Source organism: Callithrix jacchus, chromosome 1 (genome assembly GCF_049354715.1).
Source record: "Callithrix jacchus isolate 240 chromosome 1, calJac240_pri, whole genome shotgun sequence".
NCBI lineage: Eukaryota > Metazoa > Chordata > Mammalia > Primates > Cebidae > Callithrix > Callithrix jacchus.
Genome location: NC_133502.1, coordinates 16,739,281 through 16,766,768, shown reverse-complemented (window position 1 = coordinate 16,766,768; position 27,488 = coordinate 16,739,281). Strand labels below are relative to the sequence as shown.

Below are 27,488 nucleotides of genomic sequence, written 5' to 3'. Positions count from 1 at the left end.
GGTTTAATGACCTTAGAGTTCCATGTGGTGGCGGAGGCCTCACAATCATGGCGGAAAGTGAAAGGCATGTCTCAAGTGCTGGCAGACATGAGGAGAGAGCTTGTACAGGGAAACTCCCCTTTTTAAAACCATCAGATCTCGTGAAACTTACTCACAATCATGAGAACAGCATGAGAAAGACCTGCCCCCATGATTCAATTACATCCCACCAAGTCCCTCCCACAATACATGGGAATTCAAGATGAGATTTTGGTGGGGACACAGCCAAACCATATCACTGTGGGTAGGCTGGCCTTCCTGCTTATGGTGTCCTGACAGAAGCTCCACCATTATTTTTGGAGAGGAGGGAGGAAGCAGAAGGAAGAGAAGCAAGAGACGAGCTTTCTGTTTATTTTCTAGCCCCTCTTTCATAGCTGTGATAATTCTGCTTTCTAAGTGTTCTTGACACAGAGCATGAAGTTCATTTTTCTTTGTAATTATACATTATTTGCTGTATTTTGTCTTTTCATTGGTGTTACCTTTAATACAATAAAAGTAATGAGCACTTATGTATGATTCATCCCAAGTGTACAAACCATGCATTTATCTTGGGCTCCTTTTTTTTTTCTAGAGCTTGCACCCGACAGCGCATGCTGAGCGGATCATTCGAGGGGCAGCCGGCAAAGGAGAGGTCAATCCTTAGCGTGCAGCATCATATCCGCCAAGAGCGCAGGTAAATACTCGGGAAAAGGGCGGCTCAGAGACGCTAAGGAAAGGGGTTTTATAGGAAATGGTCAGTATACACAGGCATGGCTGAGGAACTGAGTCTATTTGCTGTTTATTACAATAATGAAACACCTAATCAGATCCAAAGATTCAAAAAATCTCTACTTCACCATCCTCTTCCTTAGAGATGGCCAAATCCTCACTTTTAAGATCAGAAGGAAAAATTCTGAATTTTGTTAGATGGGATCCAAGACATATGGGGAGACTGGAAGCTTCTGCTATGCAAAGAAATCATAGGCATTTGTGGCGTTAGAGCAGAAAAAGTGTTTTTATTTTGATTTTATCATGGTCACTGCTTGAAAGGCCAGTTTGATCTCAAGATGTATTAACCAGTGACTGTGGTTGTTTTAGGTCACTAAGACATGGATCAAACAGCCAGAGGATCAGCAGGGGGAAATCTCTTGAAACTTTGACTCAAGATGTAAGTTTTAAGCAGTGCTTTGGATTCCAGAAACCTGATTATGAAAATGTATTCAAATGACTGCTTAGACAATGTCAGTGCCTGGGTCTTTCTGCTGCATTCTCATGTCTCCTTAAGACTTCATACCAGAGGGAATCAGGAAACTCAGGATATGAATTATGTAGCCAAGTACCAGAAGTAACTGTTAAGAGCAGAAAACTCTGGTCATCCCACACAAAGCACATGTCTTAGTTAAAATAGTAACACAAAAGTGCCATATCAGTTGCATTTGACTTGAAGTTAAAGACACTTTAAGCATTTTATGTAGGACTGATTTGCATCATTGACTTTGAATATTTACTAAGTATCCAATATTCTAGAATCTAGATTGAGGGTCTATAATTTCAGGGCTTTACATATTTGGAAGTGAAATTTTATTTCTAGAAGAATTTTTCTGTCAAAGACTACCTTGTATTTCCCAAGAAAGTTTTTTGCTTTTAGGCTCTAGGTCATTTATGCATTTATTTCCTGGCTCTATAAATAGATATCAAGTGTTTGTTATGTGCTGGGTCCTCTTCTAAGGAATGAGGAGCAGTGGGGAAGTAAGATAGACTTGATGCCCTCCTGGAGCTTACATTTTAGAATAGGAGACAGATAATAAGTTTGCAAAAAGGTAATGGAATTTCTAGGGTGATTTCTTTTTATTTTCCACCATCTCTCCATTACTGTGACAAATTCTCTTTGTAAAGTAAAATGAGGTCATGTGAAGAAACCAAAGACGGGGATTTGGGGGCAGGGATTTTTAGATAGAATGGTTATTGTAGACCCCTCTATGTTATCCCAGAGACCCAAATGAAATGAAGGAGCCATGAAAAAATGCAGAGAAGCCAAGCATTAGATGGCTCAGCAGCTATACCATGCAAAGATTACAGTCAAAGGGCTGGGAAATGCATATTAAATAACTATCATTATGAAGCCCTGATTAAAAGGCCTTAGGTTGAATCAGGATAAACTGGCTTAAAAAGCAGTCTTGAATGTTCAGAGCCAAGGATGGCACTTGAGAAAGGAGAACTAGCAAGAAAAAGTTAGCAAAGCCTTAGGGTTATTTTGGTTTTGTCTTTTTCATCACTTACCTCTTATTTTTTGAGTTTTGGAGGGTTTGGCCTATTACATCTGCTTTCATTCTGTAGAAACTGCTCTTTTAGTCCAAGTAGATGATTTTTATTGAGTGTTCCAGGCAAAATCAAGAGCTAGAAGTAGTGGATGTGAATGCCTGCCATCACCAATACCCTACAGATATGGTTCCCATTGGCACGGAGATCTTTTATGGCCATGATTTTTAATATACAGAGCCCTATCTGACTGGCTACCATATCGTTGGCATGGAATTGCCATCAAATCCAACACGTGGCCTGTGCACTTAGAATTGCAGAGTCAGGCATATTGCATGCAGAACAATTTCAAGTGAAAATGCGAAGAGGCAACCCTCATTCAAAGCGCCTTCCTTCAATATGTTTCCATAGAAATGTACAACCTACTTAAGAATCAAATCAGCACGTGTCTTCGAAAATATGTGTTTAAACACAGACAGCAGTGGCCGTGTTTGAATAGTCTCAATGCCGGAGGCTTACGACTTCTTCAGAGACTTCCTACCATATTTCTCATATAGAAGTATAGCAAAATCCATCTCCCACCTTCTATAAAGCAAAATGTCATGGGGTTCTGATTGTTTCCAATAAATTCTTATATGTCTTTTCTTCCACAAAGGAGACATTTAAATTAGAGAATTTTAACTTTTTCACTTATTCTGGATGATAGGAGATACAGATAATTAAGTCTAAGGAGGGCTGTCTTTAAAATCTACTGAGTTATTGGAACTCTGGCCCTGCACGTTCCATGGGGTCCATCTGAGGGCTGGGAAGGCCCTGCGTGGCCTGCTCACCTCTCTTAGATTTGACCGCATTGGCCTCCTGGAGATTCCACGTGTAGACCCGCCAGGCCTGCTCCCAGCTCTAGAAGAACACATGTCTGCAGCCCTACCTCAGCCTGCATCCTCACACCCTTTCAGTCTTCCTCAAATAGTACCTTCATATTGAGATCTACCTCAACCTGATCATTTCAAATCATAATCTTCTAGCATTTCCTATACCTCTGATCCACTGTGATTTTTTTTAAATCAGATCCCTAAGCATCCTCTAACATATTTACTTACTTTGAATTATTTTTTAACTGTCTCCCACTGACTAGAACATCAGTCGTATGAGAACAGGGATATTTTGTTTCCGTTTCCCATGTCCTACATGCTAGGACAGTGCCTGGCACATAGTAAGATTTCAGTCAATATGTGCTGAGTGAATTACTTTTTAGAGGAAAAAACACTCTTGCTAAGAGTGGCTATTATATATGTATATATAAACTATACATATATAAAACATTATATAAAGTATATATATAAAAAATTATATGTAACTGTATTATATATATATATAACATGATATATATAACTGTGGCCATTATATATATTTAATCTCATACATATTATATATACTGTAATTTTAGATATTTAATGTAAATGTATACATTTTGTATAAATATACATACATGTAAATATATACATTTCATATAAACATACATATTTATTGTAAATATATATTTATAAATATACATATTTAATGTAAATATATACATTTAGTATAAATATACATATTTATTATAAAATATACATTTAATATAAATATAAGTATATATTTAACAGTAAATATATATAATTAATATTGATACTTTATATAGAGAGATATTGGTTTGAATTTTTAACTGATATTTTGCATTCAGAAACCTGCTATTTTAGCATACCCCCTTTTAATTTATTTCCAGCATTCCAATACAGTGAGATACAGAAATGCACAAAGAGAAGACAGTGAGATAAAGATGATCCAGGAGAAGAAGGAGCAAGCCGAGATGAAAAGGTACCGGCTGCCGCAGCATCCCGTGGCTCTCGTTTGGGAATGGCAAAATTTCCCTTAGCCTTATTCTCTCATGAATTTCTCCTTCCAGGAAAGTGCAAGAAGAGGAACTCAGGGAGAACCACCCGTACTTTGATAAGCCCCTGTTCATCGTGGGGCGAGAACACAGGTTCAGAAACTTTTGCCGGGTGGTGGTCCGAGCACGCTTCAACGCGTGAGTACACTTCATTTCAGCCAGGTGTTTGGCCCGAGTCGTGCAAACAGCAGGGGTGTTGTCACATGAAGAAGGAAGAACTTGTAATCCTAATGGGGTCACAAAATAAACTGTGGACTAATTAATCATGCTGCTTCTCTTTGCTGAGCACCCGACCAGGTGGAAAACAAACAGAGGTCGCAAGTAGTTAACATATATAGAAAACTCACATTGATGAAACACAAAGCAGCCATTTTTGTCTGTGCATTGTAGCAGATGCCCGATACGTTTACATCAGCATTATTAACTCCATATTTTATTCTGGAAAGACTGAGACAAAAGGAGACTAAAGGTCATGGTGAAATGAAGGTCATTGTCCATGTCTTCCATCAGTCTTGTAGATTGTCTGTGGTAAAAATACCTCAACCGGTTTATTGGAGAATAATGGAAAGTAGAAAGAAAGTTGATTAGTGTTTTCATTACCAACTGTTATACGAAGGAAACTCACTGCCCACTGTCTCCACCCTACCACCATGGAAGAAGTATGTAAGAAGCCATCAGTATGGTGAACCTTGAAGACACTGTATCTGTGGATACCTAAGGCAAGTTTGAGAGGCAGATAATGGATGAAATGGATTTTTGCCAAGCATACCTCTGTTAGTCCATTTTCACACTGCTGATAAAGACATCCCTGAGACTGGGTAATTTGTAAAGAAAAAGAGATTTGATGGACTCACAGTTCCAGGTGGCTGGGTAGGCCTCACAATCATGGAGGAAGGCAAAAGGCACATCTTACATGGCACAGACAAGAGAGAATGAGAGAGAAGTGAAGGCAGAAACCCCTCATAAAACCATCGGATCTCATGAGACTTATTCACTACTGCAAGAACAGCACGGGACAGACCACCCCCATGATTCAGTTATCTCCCACTGGGTCCCTCCCACACATGTGGGAATTACGGGAGCTATAATTCAAGATGAGATTTGAATGTGGACACAGAGCCAAACCATATCAAAACCTTTAAGTAAATATTCCAAAGACATTAAGAGTCCCAGAGGAAATGAAAGAATGTTCCATATTCCCATTATGTAGTTGGACTGTCCCTGATGCCATCATTTAAGTCAATTGATTTCTTTGTTATTAATAAGTAGCATATGATAATCAATCTCTGTTATGGACTGAATTGCTCCCCCCCAAAAATCCATATGATGGAGTCTAAGCCCTCAGAACCTCAGAATGTGACCATATTTGGAAAAAGGAATTTTAAATAAGTTAATTAAATTAAAATGAGGTCATTAGGGTGGGCCCTAATCCAATATGACTTGTTTCCTTATAAGGAAAGGACATTTGGACACAGGCATACACAGAGAGAAGACCATGCAAAGACACGTAGGGAGAAGACAGCTCTCCGCAGGTCAAGGAGAGAGCCCTGGAACAGGTTTTCCCCTCACAGCCCTCGGAAGGAACCAACACACGCAGCTGGCACCTTGATCTTGGACTTTCAGCCTCCAGGACTATGAGAAAATAAACTTATATTGCTTAAGCCACCCAGTCTTAAGCACCAGTGGTGCTTTGTTACAGCAGCTCAAGGAAACTAATACACACTATTTTAACATTTCAGGGATGGAAGAGACCTCAGGGACCACTCGGTGTCATTTGTGTGTCCCCTCCTTCAACAGAGGAGGACACTTAAGTGTGCAGAAGTTGAGGGCTTTGCTCAGGGACCCAGCTAGTACCTGGCTCTCTCTTGATTGACAGGCTACTGTTCTTTCTGCCATTCTATAAAGACTCACAATTTAAATCAACTGAGTCCTAATTATTAACATCTTCCATGAGTTTTCAAAGTAAACTGGAAGAAAATGCCAGTTTAGAGATTGATCAGTCTCGAATAGGTTTTTTTATCTTGAATTATCCTGTTGGCTGCCTGCACCTTAACATGTCATGGCTAATTCTCCACTTCGCTTGGAGTGGTGTAATTTCCCTTTTATCAGCAATGCAGCTTATGTTGAACACAACTGATGAAGACTTTGTTGTAACTGGGGACACATAGACAGAGACTGTAAGGAATCTCCCTGACAGTGTTCACAGGCTTCCTGAAAGTACAAACAATGAACCTTCCTCCCAAGAAATTCTCCGTAAATCCTTCTACAATATCACAGTTAAATGCAGGGGGGGGAAGTCTGTTTAAATTATGGAGTATTGAATTAACTAATTTTCAATAACATCCTTTTACTATTAAGGCAAAGATTTTAAATGAGTATTATTAAATGAAACTCAAAATTTAATTCTGCACTACCCATGTCAGAAACTTCTGAATGAAGTCACAAAGCCAAAACTCAAGAATTTTGAGAAATCTAAAACTCTCCTTTCATAAGCATCAACTGCACGTTCTTTGGATTTCTTCTCTCATCTAATGTTCTCTGACCTCCAGAGACACCTACAGTTAACATATTTTATAATGGCTATTTTACAGGGGATGTAAAAGAGATTTTAGGTAGATGAGATGTTTGCAAATATGTTTTTAGCAAGTTAAAACATGCTTGCCATGACGCAGAATTTTATAGCTGTGTTCTCTTACAGATCTAAAACAGACCCTGTCACAGGAGCTGTGAAAAATACGAAGTACCATCAACTTTAGTAAGCATTACAAACCTCATTTTCCATGCACATTTGAAGTTTTTATGTACTATTTTATGTTGTATAAAAATATTAAAATTCTCTTTTATTTTCTTGCTATACAATGTTATGAAACAGATGATTGGGGAGTGAAGTTTTTAAAATGCCAGTCACGTTGACAGAGTCGCAGAGGCCATCATCTCTGATTCTCGGAAGCTGTTCCGGGAACATTCACGTTTCTCCATTGTGTTTGGTCTTTGCAGTGATTTGCTGGGATTGGTCACTTACCTGGACTGGGTCATGATCATCGTCACCATCTGCTCTTGCATTTCCATGATGTTTGAGTCCCCCTTCCGAAGAGTAATGCATGCACCTACTTTGCAGGTACTGCTGCTAAATAAATCTCAGCTTACAACTGGGAGGTAAAACACTGACCTGCAGTTTTTCCGTTCATTATAACCAAACTGCCTTTTGCCCATTTCAGATTGCTGAGTATGTGTTTGTGATATTCATGAGCATTGAGCTTAATCTGAAGATTATGGCAGATGGCTTATTTTTCACTCCGACTGCTGTCATCAGGGACTTTGGCGGAGTAATGGACATATTCATATATCTTGTAAGTCTTTGGTTATTTTCTAAATGAAAGTGTAATGGTTTTGTAAAATCTCCTGCATTTCTTGGTATCAGAGCAAGATGTATGAGTCACAGAGGTTTAGATGCCCTAATGAATTCTTAAATGGACTGTAGAGTAGTTCATTATATGCAAATAAGGGCCATGCATGTAAAATCTAAATTAAGAGCATCATAAAGATCTATGGATAGTTATATTGTTCAAATACACCAATCACAATTTTATGTATGAATGAGACACACATGAATAAGGTCTACCATAGCAAGCCTAGTTTGCATCCTACAAATCTTATGGCTTCTACACTAAAAAAAAGTCTGTCTCATGTAAACCATGTTATTGATTATGAGCCCCTTATTGTTGAAAGCAAACTAAAGTGATTGTGATTGGACCTCTGTCCTGATTCCAATGCATAAAATACCTGGATATAGCAGGTGCTCATTCAGCTGTCCAGTAAAACTCGCTGGAAAATCATAGAAATGGGCGGAAAGAATTTTTTATTTTTTCTCTATGGCCAAGAAGACATGAAATCAATGTCTTTGCAGATACGACTAGGGGAATTGTGATCATGAACAGGTAGCATGTTGCAGATCACTGAAAAAATAGTGGTAACCTTGATCAAAGGAATTCCAACCATATTGCCATCAGCAGAGCGTCCAGCGTAGTAAGTTAAAAGAAGGAGCAAAATGCACTGGTGTACACAAACACACACAACAGTTTCAGTGTGGACACCACCATTTCTTTCCTGCATGAACATGATGACTTTCCTTTGAGGCCTCTAGCAAGTCTAGATGAGGTTTGTTGTTTAAAGTTAACAGACTGCGCATACAACCCGGGAGTGGAATCTCTGCTAAACGAAAAGTGGCTGGTTGGCTCTCAGAAAATGTAAATAGACTTTGGGAGGCCAAGGCGGTGGATCACGAGGTCAAGAGATCGAGACCATCCTGGTCAACATGGTGAAACCCCGTCTCTACTAAAAATACAAAAAATCAGCTGGGCATGGTGGCGCGTGCCTGTAATCCCAGCTACTCAGGAGGCTGAGGCAGGAGAATTGCCTGAACCCAGGAGGCGGAGGTTGCGGTGGGCCGAGATCGCGCCATTGCACTCCAGCCTGGGTAACAAGAGTGAAACTCCGTCTCAAAAAAAAACAAACAAAAAAAAGTAAATAGTAGGGGATGAATGGTAGTAATTCCAGAGATTGTTTTTCCCCTTTAGGTGAGCCTGATATTTCTTTGTTGGATGCCTCAAAATGTACCTGCTGAGTCAGGAGCTCAGCTCCTCATGGTCCTTCGGTGCCTGAGACCTCTGCGCATATTCAAACTGGTGCCTCAGATGAGGAAAGTTGTTCGAGAACTTTTCAGCGGCTTCAAGGAAATTTTTTTGGTATGTTAGAATTCTCCTTTGCTTCCAGTTCACCGTAGTCCATCTCTAATGTAGCTAATGAGGGAAAAGGGAGTCCTCGTTATTATCAAGGTCAATCAATAGTTTCCGTTACTGCCAGAGGGTTTAGTGGCACTATTAAAACAGAATGCACCTTCAAAAACTTTACCCATGAGTGCTTCTGGCATATGAGTTTATTTAATTCGCCTAAAGAGAAGCACTCTGAGATCTGAGAGTTAGCATCTGCTGACTCTTTCAGTCCTAACTCTTGCCTCTAATTTCTACTCTGGGTTTTCATGTCCTCCCATCTGAAAAGTAAGGATAGGAAGATTCAGCACCATGTACTCCACAAATGGGGTTAGGAATTCATGCATTTGGGCTCCTAATCTCGTTCTGTGTGTTTCTGAAAGAAGATAGCGCAGAATTTCTCTCTAGATCTCAGGAGTGTTAACGTAAAACGACTTTTAAAATGCAACATATAGGTATAACCCACTTTAACTTCAGTAGTACAGTAATGAGCGATTACAAAGATGATTGAGGGACAAAACATTCTTTTTAGTTGTGCAAACATTGATTTGGGGTCTTCTGAAAACAACAAGAGGAGGCTCATTGTTCACAATCTGTTACAGAAAGATCTTTGCCTTACAAAGGAGAGATCAAAAGATTCTTTCTAATATTGATGAGGTCTGCTTGTGCATGAGAAGCGGAATTAATTTACATAGGCTTGTTTTGTATCTTGCTTTCTAAAGACATACCTGTGAGGAGAAAACAGCCATAGTTGTAGTTGATACAAATATATTTTCAAGATAGATTGTGATGTTATAGAGGTATATCATTGCTGATTTTTTTTTAATGCCGAGTCTCGCTGGAGTATAATGGTGGAGTATAATGGTGCCACCTCAGCTCACTGCAACCTCCACCTCACAGGTTCAAGTGATTCTTGTGCCTCAGCCTCCCAAGTAGCTGAGACTGCAGGCATGTGCCACCACGCCCAGCTAATTGTTTTGTATTTTAATGGAGACGGGCTTCACCGTGTTACCCAGGCTGCTCTTGAACTCCTGACCTCAGGAGATGTGCCCACCTAGGCCTCCCAGTTGCTGATTTTTTTAAAGATGTGTTTAAAAATTCTTGTTTTTCTTTACGTAAAGCCATAAAATAGTGGCTCTTTACACAGCTGGAATTAAAGAAAATATCATCTGACCACTAATGTATATGAATCTTTTGATCACGGATAAATTTTAGAGGAGAATCGATTTGTGCCTTTCTCTAATGAGGTGTCAGTGTGATTTTAGTATAGTTAGGTACATGTTTAGGTTATTCAACCAGTGCAGTTCACGTCTGTATTTTACCCTTTGGCACTCTTCTCTGCTGAGACCAAGGAAGTCAGCCGGCAGAGGGAGCACGAGCTAATTAACAGATCTGCTTTTCGGGACTGAATTCTCTCCTCTGAGCATAGCACATTCTCCTAATACACACCTTCATGGTCACAAGACAGTTAAGCCACTGTCCCTCTCATTTGTGCTCTGCTAATAAAAATATGAATTCATTTGGGGGAAAAAAATGGACAAAATGTAATTATTTAAACATTTTTTCTTTTGTTCCACTGGATAAAAAAGAGCAAGGTATTGATTTTAAAATCAGAAAAGTTCAAGTCATATCAAAAATACCTTATCCATTTTCTTATAAGAAATTAAGATCTTCATTTAAAAAAATCAAAGCTTGTTAATTTCTCCTTTTGACCTTCCAGTAAAGCTAACTGTATGATGTATGATGGAGAAGTTAAAATATATTATCAAAAACCTGTGATTTTTATACAGTGTTATCTTAAAATTCCTATTTATATCACTGTTTTAACCAAACCTAATATTTAGTCTTTACCAAGAGATTTAACATTTCATCAATTTCTTTCAGGTCTCCATTCTTTTGCTGACATTAATGCTTGTTTTTGCAAGCTTTGGAGTTCAGCTTTTTGCTGGAAAACTGGCAAAGTGCAATGATCCCAACATTATTAGAAGGGTAAGATGTACCTTTCTGTCTTTCAAGATAAAAATTAAGGGCCAAGCGTGGTGGCATGTGCCTATAACCCTAGCCCTTTGGAATGCCGAGGAGGGAAGATTACTTGAACCCAAGAGGTCAAGGTTGCAGTGAGCTATGATCGCACCACTGTACTTCAGCCTGGGTAACAGAGCGAGAGACCCTGTCCCTAAAAAGAAAAAAATATTAAGGTAGTTTACACTCCCTTGGCAAGCACGTGGTACCAGTGGCTACCAAGCCTACTTTGAGAACTCCCTATAAAACTCTAAGAATTCTCTTCCCACAAACTCCTTTTTGCTTAAGCATGCAATATGTCACTTCTGGCTAGAAAGGATAATGAGACAAAAAGCACATCTCAGAGAATGTGACTCTTCCCTCCTCTTCCAGTGTCAATCCACTGTTGGCATCTTGAACGTGGTCACCCAGGATTCCAGCTGCTTATAGCTGTGAGCTTTGGATACTTTCCCTTGATATCTTCACTAATCTGATCCTTCCTTTGTTGTCACATAAGGCGCATAACAGCAAACAGCCCCATGCAAAAATGTCCAAGAGACAGTGTTTGCCTCTCACCCCCTTTTATTGCTTCTCCACTCTCAGCTTCCTCCCCATTAGAAAGCCAGTGCCTTTACATTCACTCTCAGCTGCCCTGAATCTCCCTCTTTATGACAACCAACGAGGACCTCCACAAAGGCCCAGACTTGACTACTTGCACTACTGCGTTTCATTTTCTCTTTCTTCGGTCATTGGTTATAAGGGGTGGAGAGCTGCTGTAACAAGCCCACTATTAAGTAGCTTCACATAATGAAATGTATATATTGCATCTTGGGTAAGTTGCAATATACACATTTGCAATATATACTGCAAATGTGTATATTGCAACTCTCCTCCACATGACCACTCAGGGACTCACATGCCTTCTATCCTGCATCTCCCTCCTTGGCCGTGTCTTCAGAGCCTTCTTCAATTAGCTGGAGATAAGAATGGAGAGCCATCTCCATCTGAGTAGGCTGTGGGAGACTCCTCTCCACCCGCATTCCACTGTAAAGAGCAGGGATACTGCAAGGGGGGCTGGAATTTAGTTGTGTGCTCCGGAAAAAATAGGCGGGGACACAGTTTGGTTAATAATTAGACAATTTTTGCAATTTCATGCAGTGTTCTCTTAGGATTCTTATGTTACAAATAGATTAATAAAGTAAACCACCTACTGCTGATGTATAATCTAGAAAAGTATTTTCTCTTTGATCCCAATAAGATGATGCCTTAGTTCCTAAATGAGTATCTTCGAAAGGCCTACTAGACCTGAACTACACTATATATTTCTAGTAAATATGGCTATCTAATATAGATTTTAAATGATAAAAATTGTTAGTTCTCTAACATACAGGTAACATCTTTGTCCAGCCAAAATACATTATAACTTATATTAATGATGAGAATTAGAAACGAAGGCCTGCCAGGAGCTTTGATGAATCTGAGCAGACAGAACAAGGAACGTGGCCTGGCAGTCATGCTGTACCAAATTAGCTGATGAAGAAAATGACAGAGAGCTGACACATTCGTCCACAAACTTGTTTGTAGAAAGAAGAGTGATTTTCAATCCACACTAAACAGAGGCCAGAAAGATAATAGCAACACTTCAAAATGAAGCCTGCCAAGAATCTTGGATGACTCAGTATATTAATACTTGCCTAAGAGCATGGTGATTTTACATTATCTACTCATACCTGGCCTAAGCTGAAGATCGATGGTGACAGCAGCCAGCAGATGAGCACACACAAAGGTTTCGTGATGCATTTATCCTCTTTCCTAGAACAGTGAGATCTGTGTGAGGCTCAGAAGGAAAGCCAAAGGAGACTTGGCCATCACAGAGAGCACCAGCACCAAGCAGAATGACTGAAGAGGAATTGGCATGGTGAGACGGGGCTTGAGTCTTTTCATCTTCTCAAATCCAAATACAAGAGGCCAACGCCAAGAATGCCATATGAGTGAAGGTGATGTCAGTTCTGTCAGAGGACTGCAGCCCATCTTACTGAGAAAAGAGCTGAATCCAAAGAAAAGGGGAAAGTAGATACACCAGCATTTAGATTACACACAGTTCCTGTTTAAACGCAATGAAGCTTGAATCATTGTGCCCATAGTTTCCAGTTGGGAAAACGTGTTTTCTTGTATGAGGCTGAGCCCTTCCTCCCTCTGCTCCTTTGTTTGTTTTCTTAAAACTCGACAGATGTCATGAGATCAATATAGATATAGATATGGAGCCTAGGACTTAGTCACCAAAGCCCTGTAAACAAACTCTGAGGATACCTTTTGACAAATAGTCATTAAATATCAGTGGTGTCCAAGGCACTGTGCCAGGTGAAACGAAATGTGGAATGGAAAAATTCGGAGGTCCTTGTTTCAGTTTTGCGGCATTTTGTGTCCAATCAGAACATGTGTTTCATGTTCAAGCAACAGTAATATAAAATCAGCAGTTTTTAAAAGCCTATAGAAGCAGAAATCACGTGCAAACTATGATTTCAGCTTGGTAAATTGTGCTTCTAATTGGGAGTACTGTGCTGGGAAGGTTTCCAGCAGGAAGTGGGATTTGAGATGAGCAGGAAAGGACCTTCCAAGCAGAGCAAGCCATGAAGAAAGACACAAGCCTGCAAAGAAGAGTCACAGTGCCAAGGCAGGGATGGAACAAGGAGGGAGGAGCATGGACTTTGACATCACAGCTTCTCAGATTGGAATCCTACTTTAGGAGAGGTTACTCCCTCTGGAACCTATTTCCTCCTAATGCTTCTCACACAATGATATTATGAAGATTAGATAAGCTTGTTTATGCAGAGTACCTTACCCAATCTCAATTGTGACTGAATTTCATTCCTGCCCATGTAGGAAAAAACTGAAAAACAAGGCCAGAAGTTGGGGAGAGATCCTCAGGCACCTGAAATGCCAGGCTAAGGGGTTTGGAATTTCGTTGATAAGAAGGAAGAAACCACCAAGGAGGAGGAATCAGACATGTCCGAGTGCTCACAAAGTACAACACACTCTTCCTAGTGCTATTTTTGTTACCCATATCCTACTAATAAGGAAAACAGGTGTAGAAAGATTAAATAATTTGTCCAACGTCACCCACCTAATAAGTGGAGAAGCAGGGAACTAGCGTCCAGGCACCCTGGCTTTTAACGGAGATACCAGACTGTTTCACGCAGTCAAACGTGGGGTCAGGTGGGTTCAGGAAGACAAATTGGAAAAGGTAGTGAGGCTGAATATGTTATGGGACCTTTTTACAATACACTACAACACCACAGCCTTTCCAAATGTTGTTCTACATGAAAGGTGTGGTTATGGAAAGATAATTGCAACATAGTTTTAGCTGAAAAAAGTGGGCAATGTTAGAATAAAAACTTCATGAGCTCAGATCCGTATAGGAAAAAAGACTGGAAGGGCATACTCCAAAACGTTCACTGCGGATGTGACAATTGCAGGTAAGTTTTCTTCCTTTTCTTTGTCCACGCTTTATAAAGATGTGTTATTTGCATTAAAATGTTCTTATTTTAAAGAATTGTGCTGGTTATCCAGAAGGAGGTAACGTTGGCGTTAGTAAACTCACTGTAGTAAGAATGGAGACCTGGGCCAGGAAGAACAGGGAAAGCCCAGGGAACTCTGAGCTTGATGCTGGCTTCTGCCGGGTTGCTGGTCCAGGGACAGAAAGGAGGAGGCCAGGAGGACACATGGTTTAGGGTCAGAGAGGACTTTAAGCAGATTAAAATGGAATTTCTATTGAAATATTCCAATGGTGATCAATAATTTTACCATCTACACCTTGAACCCAGAGACGAGATTTAGGTTCAAAATATGACCATCATAGCCAAAGAAACAAAAATAATCCAAGGGAGAATAGGAAATGGGTCAGAAACTTCCCACGGATGTTTAATTTTAAAAACCTTTATAACAGCTTTATTGAGATATAATTCACATACCATGCAATACACCTACTTCAAGTGCACAATTCAGTGGGAGTTTCTTTTTTAGCATATTCACAGAGTTTTAGAACATTTTTAGAACAGCCACTTTTAGAACATTTGCATCTCAAAAAGAAACGATGTATCTTCTGTCACTCCCCATCCCTTTAGCCTTCACCTCAAGCCCTAAACAACAGCTAATATTCTTTGTGTCTCTATAGAGTTCACTGTTCGGGACTTTTCTAAGACTGAAATCACAACACGTGGTCTTTCCTGACTGTTTTTTCTCAATTAGTGTAATATTTTCAAAGACCATCCATGTTGTAGCAGGCATCAGGACTTCAGCCCTTCCTATGGCTGAAGAATATTCACTTGCATGGTCGGACCACAGTTTGTTTGCCTACTTGTCCAATAATGGACATCTGGATTGTTTCCACCTTTTGTCTATTGTGAATAACAATTATATAAGCATTTTGTACAAGTCGGAACATACGTTTTCATTTCTCCTGCGTAGATAGCTAGGAGCGGAGTTGCTGGCTCACATGGTAACTCTGTGTTAGCGGTTTGAGGACCTGCTAGCCTGCTTTCCAAAGTGGCTGCACCATAATACATTCCCACCAGTAGGATGTAAGGGTTCCAGCATGAGGATAGTGATTCCTCCACATCCTCGCCAATGCTTGTTGTTATTCGACTTTTTAGTTATGGCTTTCTCTGTAGATGTGAAGTGACATCTCGTTATGGTTTTGATTTACATTTTTCTGATGGCAGATGGCACATGATACTGAGCATCTTGTCTTGTGCTTTTTGGCCACTTGCATATCTTCCTTGGATAAATGCCTACTCAGGTCTTTTGCCCATTTAACTAATATTTTCAGCATCAACGTTGAACTGCCTGTCTCCAGAGTCTTTGTTACTATATGCTGGGTCACTGTTCCCATCACTGTTGTCAGGTAAAGGACCTTTGGCATTCTATGAAAGAAGAGTTTCCTATCCTTTATCTATTCTGAGTTCACTTTCTGACCAGCTTCCCCCTCTCCCCCTTGTCTTTCTACTTTAGGAAGATTGCAATGGCATATTCAGAATTAATGTAAGTGTGTCAAAGAACTTAAATTTAAAATTGAGACCTGGAGAGAAAAAACCTGGATTTTGGGTGCCCCGTGTTTGGTAAGTACATCAGAAAAAACATTCTGAAGGGGATGGTGTGTTTGTCAGTATAAGGCTCAAGTAGAATAAGGCGTGAAACTAAAAGTAATTTTCCTGGAGATGTTAAAACGATCTTAAATCATGCAGGGCAAAGTGCTAGATTATACTGGAATACAGAAATAAATAAGAGAGCATGGAGTTCTATATAGCTTCATGAAACTAGAGAAATATTATCTCAATATTTTTCTACTACTTCAGAAGTATATATCTAGATTCAAATGGCTTTAAAAATTAGTGAGGCTTAAAAAAGGATTTCCTGTCGAATTAAAACTAAACTCATTCTGAGTTTGTATCTTTAAAGGAGGATCTGATATCTTCATAATAGAACCCTAAATCATAAAGCTATTTCAATTTTAAAACCCATTTACACTGAAGGATTTCCATTGTTGGAACACTGGAGAGGAAAATAATCAGTAGTAACAAAGATGATTACTTCTAATTTTTCCTTTAATATTTCTTTTTCTTGAAATTGAGTTTAAAAGCACTTAGATTAAAGCTAGAAATACCTAGTACCTTCTTTCTCATCTATTTTTTTATGACCAGGATTGGGATCTCTCAGTCGGTGTCATTGGCAAACTGAGTGTTCTGTCAACTTCATTTGTCCTTTGAAATTAGCTGTTTTTTAAATTTTCTTTTAGAAAATTTCTTAGAATAGCAACTGAACCACAGCAACTCTGCTTTTGTCACAACCAATGTTCTTTTCTAAATGTCAAAACTCTTTCAAAGGAATCGCATTTCACCCAGCTGTACCCTAGCGCTCACTATTACCTTTCTTTGGTAATTCTCTAATATGAAATTTGCTTTTATAAATAATCTAATATAATGAATATTGGATTTTTATTTTTTTTTAATATCCAAGAACTAAGAAAAAGGGTTCATTTTGGGTGTGTGGCTTCAGCATGGAGACAGAAGAATGTGAGACATGAGAATGTCCTCACCCCACTGCTAACTAGAAAAGCAGTTCAATTTCCATTAAAATAAAAATTAGCTTCCATGAGACAAAAATTAATTATAGCATAAAGTAATTTATGTGATAATTAATTTTTTTTTTTTTGAGATGGGGTTTCGCTCTTGTTACCCAGGCTGGAGTGCAATGGCGCAATCTCGGCTCACCGCAACCTCCACCTCCTGGGTTCAGGCAATTCTCCTGCCTCAGCCTCCTGAGTAGCTGGGATTACAGGCACGCACCACCACGCCCAGATAATTTTTTTGTACTTTTAGTAGAGATGGGGTTTCACCATGTTGACTAGGATGGTCTCGATCTCTTGACCTCGTGATCCACCCGCCTCGGCCTCCCAAAGTGCTGGGATTACAGGCTTGAGGCACCACGTCCGGCCAATTAATTTTTATTAATTCAAAGATACCATGGAAGTAAATGAAGTCAGGAGTAGAGAACACTGGGGCATTTCATTCCCTTCACTGTGGAAAAGGTGGAGGGTGCCTCCCACCTCTGCCAAGTGAGCTACCCCAGGGGCAGCACTTAACAGAGATGGGCAAGGCAAGAAGAGAGACTCTGTGGCCAGGCTGCTCATTATCATCTGGAGAGCAGGGTTAGCTGGTGTTCCTCGAGAGCCCCATAGTTACTGCCTAAGGCCATATCATCTGAGTCCTCTTGAATGGAGCCCTGCTGCAAAGAGCTTTGTGCTGGGAAGGGGTACCGCCATTCAAAGAATCTGTAGGTGTGTTTCCAGGAGCCAGACCTGAGAATCACCCAGAGACTGCACACTCACAAGAGGAAAGGTGCAATGGGGCACTCCTAGGCTGAGGAGTGGGTTCAAACCTCTCGAACGCCTACGGCCAGAATCCTGTTGTAGAAGATGCACAAGACTTTAACTCCATTCCTCTGGTTTCCAACTACTTCCCACCCCAATCATGTAAGAATCTTGTGGTGGCCTGAAGGGGAGGAGTGGAAGTGAAGAAATTCCACATCTTCTTCCTTTCCTCAAGCCGGGGTCCTGGAGCTGCTAAGGATGGGATTGTTGTATGAGTTATAGAATCAATTGGATGTAAAACAGAGTTGGCTTTTCAGAAAGAGACTGATCTTATGACTGAAAATAATCAAAAAGCTTTGGGACCTCCCCAAGATATCAGAAAGGGAGCTGGAACACACTTGAAGCTAATGTTGGAGGAAAGTAAACCTGTGGCCAGTTGTTCCCTATGGCATTCAACCTATTCCATAAAACCAGCTACATGGGATTTTTAAAATCAAAGTTAATTTCAATGCAATATTTTATATCAGGTGTTATTAGGGGTTTCAAATGCAATGACATTCTAGAAGCATAAGCAAATAGCCGGGCATTTTTTGAATATCGTCACAATTGCTCTTGTCCATTTGTCCAGGATAATGTGATTTGGATTGTGGGTGAAACAAACACCTTAAAACTAATAACTGTCATCTGTAACCATGATAATTTTTTACACTTTCCTTCATCAGTGCGGTAATCAAGAGTTAGAAGCTGAAAATTTTGTAATTTTATATTGGCTAAATTATGATTAAGAAATAACATATTTAGGAATACACCTAGAGGAACCTTTGGTAATTATAATTAGGAAATGTGCACTCATCAGGAGACAGTCTAGTTTCAATATTGTCTCTTCAGGTTAATACTTGTGCTTTCTTCTGAATCACTCAGACTTGAGTCACCTCAGTAAAAAGGGATTAAACATATCATAAATTATAAATATGGTGTGACTTATTGTAAGAAGAGATCTGGAATATAGGAAAATGGCATGCATGGGAGAAAAATCAACAAAGGATTCAGGTTTATAATGAATGCATTTGTTGGGTACTTGCTATTCACCAGGTAGTATGCTTCTCTCTGTGATACGGTCCTGAATAAGCTATGGCCCCTACCCCTTAAGAGCTTAAAGACGAGTGGAAAACAGAAAATAAAATTACAAATAATTTTATATAATATGCTAAGGGCTTTAATGCTGCACAGATAAGCCCCTAAGCTTACCTTTGGCTCACCCAAAACTCATCTCCATGTAATTTTGAGTTATACTGTAATACGTTCTAGGCAGAAGGAGATCGGGTTTCACGGGGTCTGAGGTACAAACAATTTGGGGTACCAGGGTCTTAGAAGGGCTTGTGCAAAAGAGGGGTCCTGCCACTCAGGTTTCTTTGGCTTTATGGTATACCTGCCTCTGATTCCTACAGAAAGGCCAAGGGTGCAATGGCACACCCAGGAGAAGCACCTGACCTTAACTATGACAGGATCAAAGAGAAGGACCAGATGAGAAGACACACTGTGACCTTTTGAAGGAAAACCAATAGGAACTAGCCAGGTGAAGCCAGCAGGGTCAGAGGCAGGAGGCAAGGAAGGCGTGGGCGCAGGTTTGGTATTGCAAGTTAAGGCAACTTTGTGGCCAAAGTTCAAGGCAGAAAGGGTTGCGGCGTTGTAGGAAATACAATGCTTTCGATTTCTTTTAGGAGAGACGGTTGTGTAAGATAGGGAATGCCGTTTCTGGACAATGTCATTTTCTGCATTTGCACATCCAGGGGCAGAGGCTCAGCCATGTCTTCAGGGTCCCCCCATGTTCCCCAGGGAAGAGCAGCTCTCCTTACCATGATCTTTTTTTTTTTTTTTTGAGACGGAGTTTCGCGCTTGTTACCCAGGCTGGAGTGCAATGGCGCGATCTCGGCTCACGGCAACCTCCGCCTCCTGGGTTCAGGCAGTTCTCCTGCCTCAGCCTCCTGAGTAGCTGGGATTACAGGCACGCGCCACCATGCCCAGCTAATTTTTGGTATATTTTTTTTAGTAGAGATGGGGTTTCACCATGTTGACCAGGATGATCTCGATCTCTTGACCTTGTGATCCACGCGTCTTAGCCTCCCAAAGTGCTGGGATTACAGGCTTGAGCCACCGCGCGCCATGATCTTAGGGGGCCTTGGAGCACCTCCTCTGGGAGGGAAAAACACTGACAAAATTATGTGGTCAACTAATGTCTTTAGTTTTCTGAACTGGATGGACAAGATTATAATCTTTCACAAAGTAACCAGAAAAAAAAATGACAACCATTTCAATTCAGGGAAGGGTAGTGGGTAACAATGACAATAATGGATGACATTTGGGATTTATTGAAGGACTCTGTAGTTGTAGGTAAAGTTTCAAACTTTGCCAGCATGAACAAAGCATTAGAACAACGCAAAAACATCTTACATGATTAAAACTGAAAAAGATTTATTTTTTTAAATCTGATAAATTCTTCTAAGTCTTTGATGATACATTTTGTTTTTCTTGGTTTAGTTAGAATTTTTTTTTTTTTTTTTTTTTTTTTTGAGACGGAGTTGTGCTGTTGCCAGCCAGATTGGAAAGCAATGGCATGATCTTGGCTCACTGCAACCTCCACCTCCTAGGTTCAAGCAATTCTTCCTCAGTCTCCCAAGCAGCTGGGATTATAGGCATCTGCCACTCCACCTGGCTGAGTTTGTATTTTTAGTAGAGATAGAGACGGGGTTTTCCATTTTAGTTAGGCTGGTCTCTAACTCTTGACCTCAGGTGATCCGCCCACCTTCGCCTCCCAAAGTGCTGAGATTACAGGCGTGAGCCACCGCGCCCAGCCTAGTAGAATATTTTTAACATATTGTAACTTTTACAAGATAAGGATCATAAAAGTGGTTTAAGTTGCTGCAAATTCGGCTAAGACAGCACTTCTACACAAAGGAAATGGACAGATAAGGAAGTCCAACATCAGATCTGAGAACTGGTTCACTTGGCTTTCAAAATCCTTATTCAAGCAAACTGTGGCATCTGTAGAATCCTTATAACTTCTGTCTACTGTAAAATATACAAAATTTAATGGAAACACTCTGAAGGAAAGATTGTTGGAAGCATCCAAAAGAACGTGTTTGTACTTTCATATGTAAAAAATATAAAGCAGAATTCCAAAATGTGGGTTTTTGAGTGGGGTGTTTGCTCTATATTAAAGAACATCTCCACTAATTAGCATTAAGCCCTTAAGGGCAAATCGGTTTCAGTTTAATATTTTCTTCTTATATCCTCATCTATTTAATATTTTAAAAATTTCCGAAGGCACATCTTGTGACTGTCTCTATAGTTTAAAAAACATAAAAGATGGTAGAAAAGTATGGAACCAGATTTTCCCAGAGTGTTCCTTGTCATGAGGGTTTAATTTTAAGAAATGAGATAGGAGGGGGAAAAAAATGATCAAAAGTAATTACACAGGCTCCACTGGGCCTACTCTATTAAATGGTCTGGAGCTCAGTTCTTCATTGCATTCAGTAATTGTACTTACAGTCCATGATTTTCCAGTGTTTGGTTGTCAAAATCTTTTAATTATTTAAAATTAGCCTCTAATAAGATATAAGTGGGGGGACACGCTGAAAACTTATTCCATTAATAACAAAAATGATTAAAGAGGATGCAATCTAGTAAAAAAGGTCACTTTTATAAGTGGGAAGAAAAAAGTATAAACATGTTAAAAGAAAAAGAAATGAGACATCCCTGGCCCCCACAGAAGTGGGAGCTAAATGGTCAGTACACATCCATATAAAGATGGAAACACCAGACAGTGGGGACTTCAAACAGAAGGTGGAAGGAAGAAAGAAAGAAAGGAGGGAAAGGGTGGAAAAATCACCTGTTGGATTCTGTGTGCACTATCTGAGTAATGGGTTCTCTAGAAGCCCAAACCCCAGCATTGTGCAATACATCTATGTAACGAGCATGCATGTGTCCCCCCCACCTTGCCCCCAAATCTGTAAGAAAAAAGAAAATGAATAATAAGCCAAGGAGTTTCAGGAATCAGGAATCAACAGTGGAGGTAGAAAGCACACCACGCATAAAGGGGACCAGAAGAAGAGTCCACTGAGAAGACTCAGAGTTGATAAGAAAAACAATCCCATTGGAAGAGAGTAATTTGGAAAAATACAGACTACAAGCAAACACCTCTTGCCATCTCAGTGACCTCTAAAGGCATCACTGTTTTACAGCAATGTGGTCACAATGATGACACAAAGTGAAATAAAGTGACTAAATTCTACTCTACACTTTCCACACTCAGGGAAATGTGATTTATGCCTTTAGAAAGGTTTTCAATTGTAAAACTGTTTCAAAATCCACATCCAAAATCCAATGTTCCTTTGTGCAAATCTATAAAACCATCTTCCCAATTCTCAGGGTAATCAGGATGAGGTAGAAATGTCACAGAACCTCTAGAGCTAGAACTAGAGCTGTTTTACATTGAGATCACCCGTTCATTACCTAATGAACGTAATAAATTGTTACACACTGATGCATTGTTACGATTTAGCAAACGAATGCCATACAGCATCAAAGTGTGTGTGTACATACATATGTGTGTGCGCATACACATACACACACGTGTACACACATATCCCACACCCACGACTGATAAGGGCTATAGGTATTTGCCATCAGGTGCTTCTTATTGGAATTTCACAGAACATTCCTGTATCGTAATTGCAGGGCGAATCCTCGGAACTTTAATTTCGACAATGTGGGAAATGCTATGCTGGCCTTGTTTGAAGTTCTCTCCTTGAAAGGCTGGGTGGAAGTGAGAGATGTTATTATTCATCGTGTGGGGCCGGTAAGAGAGCACATCAACTCCTTTGAGCACTTCAAGAGCAGCTTCCATTTCCTTTGATGAATAACCGTGTTTTCCTTTATGCAGATTCATGGAATCTATATTCATGTTTTTGTATTCCTGGGTTGCATGATTGGACTGACCCTTTTTGTTGGAGTAGTTATTGCTAATTTCAATGAAAACAAGGTAAGAATTTCTCGTTTGGATCTTTTCTACCCGCTCACTTTGAGCTATTTTTTTCTTTTCACACACGGCATGAAGTCGCATTAAACTGCAATGTGACTGGTGTAAATAATCTCTATAACTGTTTTACAAGCCACCTCATTGCTGCCTTTCAGACACATTATTTAAGAGTACAGTTCTCTTGCTAAATGTACTCTTTCGGTAACAGTGTCATTAATTCACCAACAACTGAGAGGCACATCTCCTATTGTTCAAACTGAAAAGATGAGCAGCAAGTTATTAAAATACAATAGCTGAAAGTGATTCGCTAATTACAGGTAATAATACTTTCACTAAATGTAAATTGTATGCTTCTGTGTAACTCAGTAGGTGAACTCAGAATTTTGATGGGGGTGAGAGGAGTCTGGTAGAAATCTTAAAATCCTAATTCACAGAAAAAAAGATTTTGTGGCTGGGCACAGTGGCTCACACCTGGAATCCCAGCACTTCGAGAGGCTGAGGTGGGTGGATCACTTGAAGTCAGGAGTTCAAAACCAGCCTGGCCAACATAGTGAAACCCCCATCTTTACTAAAATACAAAAATTAGCTGGGTGTGGTGGTGCATGCCTGTAGTCCCAGCTGCTCAGGAGGCTGAGGCACAAGAATCACTTGAAGCCAGGAGGTGAAGGTGGCATTGAGCTGAGATCATGCCACTGCATCCAACCTGGACAACAGAGCGAGACTGTCTCAAAAGAAAAAAAAAAAATTCTAATTTCATGTGAACTTTATATACTTTGTGAACTCAGGAAGCCTGTTAAGTTTGCAACAGCTCTAATGATTAGAACAAAGGCTCACAAATGAGAAAACAGCAATGCAGTTTCCTATCAAAGTGTGAGCTTGGGGAAGAACATTCTATTAGCACTCCTTGGAGAGAGGCTTGCTCAGTAGGCACTTGTGCTATGCCCTCTATTGTTTGTGAGGCAGTCTCTGGAATCATAGAAGGGAAAAGCATGCAGTGTTTGATCACACACTTGTGTACTAAGATTTTGCATATTCAGTCAATTCTCACCACTCTCAAACATGTTTGCAGAAAAAGCAGTGGCTAGTCTGGAGCTTCTAAGGCGTGAAAAATAGGGCCAGAATTCAGAATTGGTGCCTATTACTGCAGGCTCTGTGATTCTTCGAAGGCAAGAGCATAAAAACGTCAACCTTCGCTCTGCATTAAGTTGAAGCTGGATCTGCCTGTAAAGCACCGTGCTGCTCAATGTTATTCTCGGCTAGGACTGATTCCCATGCGTTCACATCAGAGCTCTTTAGTTTGTGTAGCTACACATGGGACTGTATCTATCATTCACTGTCCCCAGGCTCAACATGTGTGGTGCCAGTTACCCAGTCAATTGACACCTTTGATGTGTGGCTATGAGCATGTCGTTTCATTTAGGCTTTCAAAGAGTGAGATTTAAAAATTCCTCTTTTGGGCTCCAACTCTACTTGGACCCTCAGAAACATGGGACCTTAGAGATAGAAAGAACAGTAGTGATCGTGTCACCCAGCCCCTTATTTCACTCCTAACACATTCATTAATGAGGTGCTTTGAGCCCTACAGTGTTTAGTTTAATACCAAGCAGAAAGAGGAAGAAGGATCTTTTTAGATGCCTTTGAGCCATGTAATGGAGCAGACACTGAGAATTCTAGAATATAAGCAGAAGCTAATCAGTCAATTAACAGGAGAGTTTAGGTACTGCTTGCCCAGAACACCATTACAAAGCCTTCTGAGCAGACACCTGATTTCAGGAAGATTAGAACTATCACAGCTCACATTTAGCAATATAATAGAATGACATAAAATGTTCAGTAACTGGAAATAAGTGTATAATTAATTGCAGCACTTGAGCTTAGAGGAGTGGCTGAGGTAACCAGAATAACCAGGAAGGTCTCCATCCAACACTATATTCATGTTCTGCAGGTAGGAAGGAGCAACTTGGCCTGTTTATGGATCTGGGGAGCCAGTTACATCAGCTCAAATGGGCACTTAGAGAAAGGAGAAATTGACAAGATGTTATACTACCAAATGTTACACATGTGAATTGGAGATATCAGTTGCTAAATTATGTAAGCCTTTTAGAAAAGTTTCTTTCTCTGCAAGTACTTTTTTAGAAAGCAGCTCATGAGCTGCCATGTAACAGCATTTGTGTATTATTCAATCATTCAACAGATTTAGATGAGCATCTCCTAGGTTGCCAGATGCTGCTCTTGACACTGAGGACCTAGCAAACTAACCTAAACAGTTAAAGCATTTGCCCTCATGGAACATACATCTTAATAGTTATACCCAAAGGCACAGAGATATAGAGACATCAGAGATAGAAAATGAGGGTATCTTTGGGGTACAATTCAGAGGCATGCAAAAATACGTCTTCCTTGGAAAATGGAAACCTCTTTTAAAAGTTCCAAGTCTGTACCAGTAACACAGTTTTTTTCTGAGTTCTCTACTACATAAGACAATGTGTTTGATTAATTAACTTAATTTGACAATAATAAACTTTCAGACGTTTTTCTATATTGACCGGAGGATACCTCCATGTTTATTATAATTCCAGATCCGTTCAGAGTTCAACTTTCCAAAGGATACTTTTTGTATAACAAAGGAATTACATTAATGTCTGTGGTGGCCAGAGAACATGTGTTTGTTTATAATTAGTGAGAAAGTGGTTGAGCAATATAAATATCAGAAAAGAACAATTTCAAACAAACACTATTATTGGGAATAAATGATATATTAAACAATAACAAAAGAAACTAATCGCCAGAAAGAGACAAAACTTCCACATCTCAAAAGGTACAAAGCAAAAATCAACCAGGTTATAAAAAGAAGCTGGAAAATCCAAAATCGTGATGAAAGATATTAGCATATTTCTCTAAAAATCTCATAATTCAGAGAAGAATAAAAGAAAATAAGAGATTTGATACAATAAACACAATCACGTGAACATCTAAGGAAAAACTCTTAATTCCAACAGTTTGAGAATGGGCATTATTTTCAAGCACAAAATGTATCTCCCACAAGGCCATAATTACCAAAAATTGATAATGTAAGAATGTTTTCTGACTATAATAAACACAAATTTTAACATGTATATTCTAACATTCTTACATGTATATGTTAGTGAAAAATCACGAGTTAATATTAATATGTCAAATATCCAAATCAATAAATTATAACAAAGTAAAATCAAATAAAATGCGGGGAAGAAAGTAACAAAGATTAGGACAGAAATTAATGATACAGAAAGAAAGGAAATTTGTCTAGCTTCTATAATGTTCAAGAATAATGAAAGCTGGGTTTTTTTTAAATCAAGTCAATAAACCTTTAGGAAGGTTGAGCAAAAATAAAAATGTAAAACAAGAAAGTAAACAAGCTACAGCAATTAAAACAGTGTCCGTATTGTTATGGGTATAGAAAATTAGACTTACAGAAAAAACTAGAAAGACCCAGCAGGGACCCATGTATGTGGAAAACAGAAGCAGCTCAACAAATCGGTGCAGAGGGTGGTGAGACCAACAAGGAGTGGTGTTGGGAGTATTGATTGTATTGATGTAAAGAGCTATGCTGAGATCTTTATCTCACTGCATACTCAAAAACGAATTCCAGATGAATTAAAGCCTTTGATACGAAAAGCAAAATTTAAACCATTGTTAAATCATGTCAGCATTCATTTTTTATTTGAATTTCAGATAAGCAGAAAATGTTTTTGCTTTTATTATTTTTAATCAACTCATAATTGTACATATTTATGGGTACAGTCTGATATTTCGATTCATGTATTATAATGTATAATGATCTAATCAGGATAATTGCCATATCCATCACCTCAAACATATCACTGTTTTATGTTGGGAACATTCAAAATCCTCTCTTTTAGGTATTTGAAAATATAAATTAATTGTTGTCAATTAGATTCACCCTGTATTACTATGGAACACTAAAACTTATTCCTCCAATCTAGCTGTATTTTTGTATCTGTTAATCAAAGATTACACTTGACTATCTCCATTTTAGTTCCCCTCCCTACCCCAGTAAGCATTTGTTCTTGACCCCAGAGTAGTTATGGATTTCATAGCATCAGCCACAAAGTAAAATCTAGAAAGAAAAAAATTATAAATTACATTTAAATTAATTTAAATTAAAATTTTCTGAATGACAAAAGACACTATAAGCAAAATAAAAATACAAGCCAAGACTAAGAGAAAATATTAACAACTTACATAACTGACAAAAGATTAATATCCAACATGTATAAAGAATCTCTACAAACCATTAAAAAGTAAATAACAAAATACAAAAATGAGCAAAGGATATGAATAGGCAATTCACATAGGAAGATACAAGCATCACCATTTACACACATACAAGTGTTTCATTTCATTAATATTAAATCAACATTAGATACATTTCACACCTATCAAAGTGGTCAGATTACAATGTCTGGTAACGTCAAGTATTGGCAAGAATATTGGAATATGGTAACACTTGTATATTGCTGGTAGGACTTTTTTTTGGTTATTGCTCTTTGGAAAGCAAATTGGCAACATCTGGTAAATGTAAAGATGCTTAAATTCCTAGACCTC

General features: G+C 39.2%; 1 protein-coding gene across 12 annotated transcripts in view; it reads left to right on the top strand.

The window, feature by feature from the left end:
* Positions 1–27,488, top strand: part of NALCN (sodium leak channel, non-selective) — a 388,832-nt gene that overhangs the window by 328,794 nt on the left and 32,550 nt on the right. For all 12 annotated transcript variants that reach the window (XM_078347271.1, XM_054246818.2, XM_054246767.2 and 9 more), the window contains 12 exons: positions 611–712; positions 1,117–1,186; positions 4,040–4,131; positions 4,220–4,342; positions 6,903–6,959; positions 7,202–7,322; positions 7,423–7,554; positions 8,782–8,949; positions 10,858–10,962; positions 15,985–16,091; positions 22,580–22,700; positions 22,785–22,883. In XM_078347271.1, coding sequence (XP_078203397.1) covers positions 611–712; positions 1,117–1,186; positions 4,040–4,131; positions 4,220–4,342; positions 6,903–6,959; positions 7,202–7,322; positions 7,423–7,554; positions 8,782–8,949; positions 10,858–10,962; positions 15,985–16,091; positions 22,580–22,700; positions 22,785–22,883 — 1,297 coding nt within the window. The remainder of the gene's footprint in view (positions 1–610; positions 713–1,116; positions 1,187–4,039; positions 4,132–4,219; positions 4,343–6,902; positions 6,960–7,201; positions 7,323–7,422; positions 7,555–8,781; positions 8,950–10,857; positions 10,963–15,984; positions 16,092–22,579; positions 22,701–22,784; positions 22,884–27,488) is intronic.